Consider the following 8,350-nt stretch of genomic DNA (forward strand, 5'->3'; position numbering starts at 1 on the left):
TCTGACAGACCAGACTGAATAACACACCAAACTATGAATCCCAGGATTCCACAGGATGGAGCCATGACAGCTAAAAGTGATGTCAAACTGTTTTAATTCTGTAGAGTGAAAGACAAGCCCACTCAGAACAAATCTTATCAAATCTTGATAAATTCAGCTGGGAGTCTCTAAGTCGGAAACGACTGGAAGGCACACAACAATTTTACATCAGGAAGTAAGCAGATATATAAATTAATATGCACAGTGATTCATTGTTATGTACACTGATTAATTGTTTCACCTAAGTTTTGCATTTGTTTGTTGCACTGTATTCCTTTTACACTGTTTCTATATTGACTTAGAGAACATATAGTTTTAAAATATACCCATAAGGTTTTTCATTTGATCTGCAGCCATAACAGTTTGTGAATAGGAACTTGTACACTGGAAAAATTTGTTTCCCCTTCCTCCCACCTGCAAAAAAATTTTTTTTCATTGTTACTCATTTCCACTTCATTTTGTCTTAGCGTGTCCTCCATCTCACAAAACAAAATTGGAAACAAAAATGAAAATATACAATGAAGCAAGATCTAATAGTGATTATGCATACTAGAGCATCTCATATTGTTATTTTGAGATTTAAAACATGAAATGCCTATGTTTGCTAGCTACAATGCAAAATTAACATTTGCTATATGGACAAAAATTATTCTCTGTTTGCATAACTAACTTCTACCAGAGAAACCAGGCTAAAAGAATTGATTCAGTTCAGAGACTAATATTGATATTATTTAATACTGACCAAGTCATTCTTGATCCAAAGGCCAGTATTTGCATTTTAAAAATAAAGCATTCAAATTTTAAAACTCCAATTTCATTTTTTTTAATTAAAAAAAAAATTAATTTTTAAAATCAACTGGATTTTTTTTTTTATCGTCTTACTTACAGATTGGCTTTTTTCACCTAGACTATAGTCATCACTTTACCCAACTTGACTTTTAGTTTGGGTGGAGAGACCTCAGACCTGAGGAATGTATTTTGTTTTTTCACTAGTTGAAGTTGTCTATCAGCAAGAGCAGGATGGACAACAAGGGCCAGTAGGGTTGCTAGGTGAAGATAGTTGCAGACCCTGAGGTTTTCAGGCCATCATTTGAGACCTGGGGATGATCCTGGTTCTGTCACTAACTGTTTTCCATTACATACCAACCACAGTTTCTCACACCTTGTCATTCAAACACACACATTCAGAATGTATTTTCCTGTTTGGAAATTAAGACAAAAATTTTAGCTAAAGGAGCTCTTTCCAAATTGTGAAATGAGGGAGATTTTTCCTTGCTTATTTAGGGAAACTGGATGAGGAACGTTTAGTCTACTTGCTCTGGACACCAGAATTCAATTCCCAGCTTGCTCATGAAACCCACTGGGTGACCCTGGCAGGTCACATACTCTCAACCTCAGGTGAAGGCAATGGTAAACTTCCTCTGAACAATCTTGTCAAGAAAATCCCATGATATGTTCACCTGAAGGTCGCCATAAGTCAGAAATGACTTAAAGGCAAACAACAACAACAACAACAACAACAACATACTTCTAACCAGAGGATGGAACCTCTTAAGAGTCTGCAAGATGCCACAACAAATAGTGGAAACTCAATGCCAGGCCCAGAGATCTGGCAACCTCAGTAGTCAGGTGGGGATCAGTGTACTTAAAACTAAGGAATACTATGATTCTGGCCATACCATAGGAACAGGAACTTGTATACAGTACTAGAGTTACAATTTTTACCCTTTTCAGTGATGGTAACCTATCTGTAAATTGCTCTCCCCAGAGAGGTCTACCTGGTATCTACATTATGGTCTTATGGCTCTGGAGACCAGGAAATCCACTGGGCAACCTTAAGCAAGTCACACATTCTCAATCTCAGAGGACAGTGATGGCAAACACTCTCTGAACAAATCTTGTCAAGAAAAGCCTGTTAAAGGTTTGGTCACAATAAGCAAGAAATGATTTGAAGGCACACAACAACAAACCAAAAAGCCAGAGTGAGGTTTTGTGATTGCTGTTGTGGGAGCCTAAAGCTCTTACCAATGTAATGCAAAACTTGCACAGATCTATCAAGATTCTAGTCTCCTCTCTAGATGGAAGATGTTAGGAAATGCGTGTTCACTTCATCAACAAAGAACTTTCCCCACAGCCTTGGTTAATTCACAAAATATACAAGTGAAACAGCCATTCTTACATAATATGTAGCCTTAACGTTGGTAAAGCAAAGGAAGCTGGTGTGTATCCTTGGATTTTTGTCTTCTCAACTGCTCCATCCCATGCCATCCCATTGGACAATTATTTTTCTGATTAAGAAGCACCTTGCAAATAAATCAACTGACTGGCATTATTTTTTCCCATTTTGTTTACAGGGATCATATTTATACTGTTGATATGGACACATCACACACAGAAGAAATTTATTTTAGCAAAGTAAGTAGTATTCAGTCATTCTCAAGCCATGGACTGAAAGAAAAGGAAGGGATAAATAAGAGGGGGGAGGGGGACTTTGTTCTCCACAGCTTTCTAAAACTGCTTTTAAAAGTGCATTGACCAAGGAGGATGGTGCATATTAATCAAATAGAGGGACATTGGCAGAGCAACCATGTCCACTGTGAACTTCTGATAAGTGGCTTAGCTGAGATTATAAGCAAGTAATCTGTACTGAAATGTGGACTAATGCTCCATCAAATACCTTCTTATTTTGTATCCTGCAGCTTTTTATGAGCGCTATACTACAGTAATTTATCATAATAAGTGCTTTCAGTTTGGCAGACAATACATAAATATTTGAAGGAGCCCCAGTTTATGTCCAACCAGTAAATATATAGAAAACAAAACAATGTAATACTTATTCTAATTGACCTATAAGACTATCCATAGGATGTCCAAGATAAGCTAAGATGAAAATGTGAATATTTTTACTGTTGTTTGCTCTGTACCAACTTGGCTGTAAAAGATATGCAATGCTTTGTGAACAAGCTATTTATCAGTACCAGAGTTCAGAGAAACATCTCAGTTCAGTGTTCTGAGTCCTTCTGGCACCCAGGGAATGATCTATGATACCACATTCAAGAAGTACACAGTACATAAATTTAAGGCTAAAATGAGAAACCAGAGAAGTAGCAATGGAGGGGGGGGGCATTACATCTACAAAAAATATTCTAATTCTTAATAATGCCTAAAAACTGAAAAATATATCTGTTTCTTGGGTGGAAATATTGTCCACAGTCATAATATAATTCCTAGTATTCCAAGACGTGACTAATAATGGGGCCCTATTTTACTTGCTCAGTGCTATTACACAAAACTACTCAGGCAGTATATCTATAAATGGCTCCATTTCTGAGTATTCGGCTCCCACTTAAGTGCATGTAATATAAAACTAGTCCACTTCTAAGTGAAAATCCAGTTTACATAGCAGTAAATAAACTTGTCTGGCATTTATTTTAAACAATAGGAGTTCAAAGATTTTTTGCCGGTAAAAGCCCAAATTCAGATCTTAGTAGGCCAACTAGACGATTGAATCAATGAAACCCATGTAAGTGTTGTCTTACCCAGTTCGCATTGAGTCAGTGGGTCTACTCTGTTCTAGACTAACAAGTGGATTTAGGACAAAATCTGGTGAACTTTTTTTTTAAAGTGAAGCAACCATATTCCTATATACTCATTGGGGTATGTAGCTCAGGATTTTTATCCCTGTCAGAATCTCTTTAGGGTTTCAGAAATAAATATTCCCTACCTGTCACTGGAGACATCAGAAATTAAGCTGGGGTCTTTTGCATTGAAAGCACAACCCAGCTTTGTGTGAAACAAGGGTAGACTTATTTGTTCCTCTGTCATCATGAGTTCAAGTAAGAAGCAAATCCCACCTTTGCTTTAATACATGTAAGTTCAGAGCTCATGGCAATCATTATTTTGGTTCAGTGGCAATAAATTCAAAGATAAGGGCACACTTCACAAAAATGTATCCATTTATCAATGTTTTTACATCCTTTTTTTTTTAAATGCAATTGAGACCAAAAAGTGGTAGGCTGTAGTGTGTTATATGTAACCGGGGCTCTGCTGACAGAAGCAGATCCATCAAAAGAGATTTAATTGGATTGGTCTAGATGTAGAGGTATATCAATTTTTAAACAATCCATTGAAACAAGGTAAGCTAATAACTGTCCATTTGGATATTCATTTTTAAATGTTTCTCTCAGCAAATGTGCTTGTTGCACTTAATAAGGTGAGATATGTTTTGAGCTTACCAGCTACTAGTCAAAACTAAGCATTCAGAGTCTTCAGTCGCTTTGGTGAATTAACCATAGCAAAAGTGCAGAAAGCTTTGAATAAGTTTATGTTCAGCAACTACATTTCTCTAGGGGACTCTTACTTTTTAAATCAAACACAGCACCTCTAGGCTCTAATTGATTTCTTTCTTGATCCTTGCAGAAATTGACGTGGAAATCCAGACAGCTCGATGTAGACACATGCAGAATGAAGGGGAAACATAAGGTAGGCAATTTTCATTTCTCTGGCAGCTGCCACTTTTGTTTAGTTTTCTGACTGTTATCTCAGACTGCTCTCTGTGATGTGGAATTGATCATGCCATTCAGTTCTCAGCTAGTAATTGCTTTTTCCATCAGCTTATTGAAAGCTTTAATTTGCAAAAAAAAAAATAAGTTTGCTTCTAATATGATGCAACATTATGACAGCAGACCCAACAGGATCATGCAGGACTTAGAGGGGGAGGAGATTTGGGATGTTAAAGGTGTGTACTGGCATCATTTGATGTCATTTTTGATAGCTAAATATGACTTTTCATTTTCTATTTGAAGTTGACATAATATTGTATCTGTACACGTAGACTGCTTTTTGAAGACCCTGGAAGGGCAGAAAGGATCATATTGTACAGTCGGACCTTTTTATCCATGGTGGATCCATTCTGGACACCACCACCTCTTAGATATGAAAAAATGAGAGACTTCAAGTTCTGTTGTCCCTAATAGCAGCATGACATGCACACAGCCAATAGTGCGGCCCTGTACATGTGCCACCATTGGAGACAATGGAGTTTGCCATCCATGGATGCTTAAATTCACAGATGGTAAGCCCCCAGATAACGAGGCCCCACTGTGTTGATGCAAAATGTCACACTAGCAGATGCCCACCAATACAACACTATTTCTTTCTCCTCTCTACATACAGCACTTCTTGGCATTCATGAAGAAAGCTCTGTTGTATTTCCTATCTTTCCGGAACAGGTTTTGCAAATACTCAAGGGGCTACAGGATATGGGAGAGCTAATGTTTCATAGTGATTTGAGTGTTAGACTACGATTCTGGAAACCAGAGTTCAAAGCTCCACTCAGCCATGGAAATGCACTGAGTGACTTTGGGCATGTTAAATTCACTCAGTCTCAGATGAAGGCAAAGGCAAACCCCCTCAGAATAAAACTTGCCAAGAAAACCCATCCTAAGAATCTCTGTAAGTCAGAAATGACGATGGAACACAAAACCAAGAGCAACAGGAAATGGAGGAACTGACATGCCTCCCAGTTCAGTTTATAGGAGTTTCATCAATGCAATGACAAGTGTGTGAGCTGTTATGATTAACTGTGGTTATATGAGTGATGGCTGGTGGCTTCATTGTCTGGGGGGGGGCAGTGAATCCATTCTGGGATTATAGTTTTAATTTTAAAGCAGTTATTTAAAGTGATGAAACCAAATCTCAAAACAGGTTCAGCACTTTGGAGGACTCAAACCCAGAGTGACATTCTGGCAGACATAAAAGCACCCAGTGGCCATTGGGATTAATCTTGATAAAATACAATTTCTGGTCTGCATTTTTCACCTGCCAGTGCATAAAAAGATTATGTTCCTTGATAATTACCACCAATCAAAGTACTGAAATCCTACATCTAAGGCACAAACAATTATTAAAAGGTAGTTCATCACCACAGAATGATATTAATATAATGCCCTTAGTGTCTGACAATAGTTTGTTTCAATATAGGTTGAAGGAAATCCATGGTTGCCTTGCTTTAAAAATTATAAATATAAATTATGAAATAATGTTTACTTTAGTCAGTTTAAATGTAACCCTGTCAGGGAAATTTAGCAATGTAAACAAGAGCATTTTTAGCTTATTTGCTAATTCTTTTTCTCCTCCCCCCCCCCCCTTTTTTTTTTTAAAAAGATCTTTTTTTTATTTTTTTTTAATTTTTTTTTTCCCCCCCCCCCCCCCTCTTTTTTTTTTAAAAGGATGAATGTCATAACTTTATAAAAGTTCTTCTAAAAAGAAATGATGATACATTATTTATTTGTGGGACAAATGCCTTCAGCCCCTCCTGTAGGAATTATAAGGTATGTATTACATTTGTAAGAAAGCATATATTACCTGGCAGATTCTATCATAAATTATCATAATTGCCCAGACTCCAGAATATACTAATAGCAGAACTACAATGAAATTCCCTCCCCTGGATGCTATATCTTATATTAAATACTAACTGAAAAGCAGGAGAAGAGTTTAAAAAACTGAACGGGATCAGATCAAGAGATTCTCTAGACCATCATTCTGTCTTGACACTAACAACACATCTGAAGCCCTTAATCATGAATTCAGTAGCGCCTCCATACAGATCTTCCCCTAGCATCTGGCATTGAGAAGCAAACTGTCTCTGATTTTGGAGATGATATTTCGGCATCATGCTAAGTGACTATTTTTCCGTAGGAATTACCTCACTTGCCTTTTAAAGCCATTCTACATCTTGTTGAAGGAAATTTCACCATGTTTACTGTGCACTGTGTGAATAACTTCATTCCAAAATTAACCAGTTCATCTGCTCTAATTTAACATCCCTCATTCTAAAGCTGAGTTTTCAAGTACTACCATGCTGAGGAGTTTTAGAGGCTCTGCAGTCTTAGATGGAACATTCCCCAAAATCAAAGCGAATAAGAAGACCTTTGCTTGCCTGGAGTTCTGTGTCTGCATCCAAACCCTATGGAGTTTTGGATTGCAGCACATATGTTTAATTCTGAGCTGAGATGAAGGTGTGCCTGGAGCAATTTTGGTACCTTTCACAATTCTTTTGAATTGGTTGTTATTGCTGTGTAAGCCTGATAATACTTTGTAGTCACTTGGAACAATATCTTACTGCTTGGTACACTCAAGTTATTCCCCTGCTTGCTGCTAATTAAAATGTTCAGACCTGAAAGCAGATGCCTAAAGCTAAGGATCTGCAGCTTGTTCAAACATATGGAAGTAGGAGGCTGGCTGTGTAGTGTTATGGCCAGCTCAGCAGTCAAAAATGTAGGCAGTGAAGAGGTTAGTGCAGCAGGAATCTGGCTCATTGCAAAGAAAAGCAGTCAACACTGATCAACCACTACCGGTCAGCTACCCACGTTTCCTCAAAAAAAGTATTTGAGTAGAAGTCAATTTCCCTTCATGCTTCAGGAACGTGCTTTGAACACAGTAAAGTTCTTAAGCAGTTCTTTTCTGCTTGCTTGTTCTTTTAATCTTAAGTGTCCAGAATGTGAACTGATCCTGTCATTCCAGGGCTAGGAGTTGTATGGTCCTCCACATGTAGCTGGATTGCAACTCAAACATTGCTCACCAGTGGCTGGGTACAGCTGCTTGGAGTTGCAGTCCAGCACATGTGAAGAGCTACAATATTGTATTTATAAACTGTCCAATTCCAAAGAATTTTCTGTAATCCATTTCCTCGGGGCAGAGAACATTTTGTCATAATAGCAACCACAGGTGGTGAGTGGCAACTGGGTTGTAGCCAAAGTGATGCTACTGCAGATCTAGATGGAGTTATTGGCATGATTAGTGGAACTCCAAGGTTTGCAAGAGTAGAAAGAACTTTTGTGAGGGAGGAAGGGAAAACCTAAGGGGTCCAGATAGGTGTATTGAGGGCTGCATATGTTCAATTGTCTGCAAAAACTAAGTGTTGAGGGCAGAAAGACAGGAAGGGTTTCAGGAAAATGCTGAAAGCACTGCTAGGTGGAACATTGAATAATAATACAGTAATAATAATAATAATAATAATAATAATAATAATAGGTTTTATTTATATACCACCCAATCACTGGGAATCCGAGCGGTTTACAATAGAGGGGATAACAGTCAGTTCTCTGCCCACAGGCTTACAATCTAAAAGACACGACACAAAAGGAGAAGGGAATGGTGAGGGGGGGAGGGAATCAGGTCCAGTATTCTTCTCTCCCTCTGAGGCCTGGACCAAGGCAGATGGACCAGAGGGAGGGCTCTTCTTCTTTAGGCTAGCCCCTGATGGAACTGGGCCAGCCTACTCTCTCCCTCAGAGGCCGAAAGATGT

The 8,350-nt window shown here is 38.2% G+C and overlaps 1 protein-coding gene across 6 annotated transcripts in view; it reads left to right on the plus strand.

The window, feature by feature from the left end:
- SEMA6A (semaphorin 6A) overlaps positions 1–8,350 on the plus strand; it is a 220,669-nt gene that overhangs the window by 131,561 nt on the left and 80,758 nt on the right. For all 6 annotated transcript variants that reach the window (XM_042450270.1, XM_042450269.1, XM_042450271.1 and 3 more), the window contains 3 exons: positions 2,394–2,454; positions 4,459–4,521; positions 6,270–6,371. In XM_042450270.1, coding sequence (XP_042306204.1) covers positions 2,394–2,454; positions 4,459–4,521; positions 6,270–6,371 — 226 coding nt within the window. The remainder of the gene's footprint in view (positions 1–2,393; positions 2,455–4,458; positions 4,522–6,269; positions 6,372–8,350) is intronic.

Source organism: Sceloporus undulatus, chromosome 2 (genome assembly GCF_019175285.1).
Source record: "Sceloporus undulatus isolate JIND9_A2432 ecotype Alabama chromosome 2, SceUnd_v1.1, whole genome shotgun sequence".
Lineage (NCBI taxonomy): Eukaryota > Metazoa > Chordata > Lepidosauria > Squamata > Phrynosomatidae > Sceloporus > Sceloporus undulatus.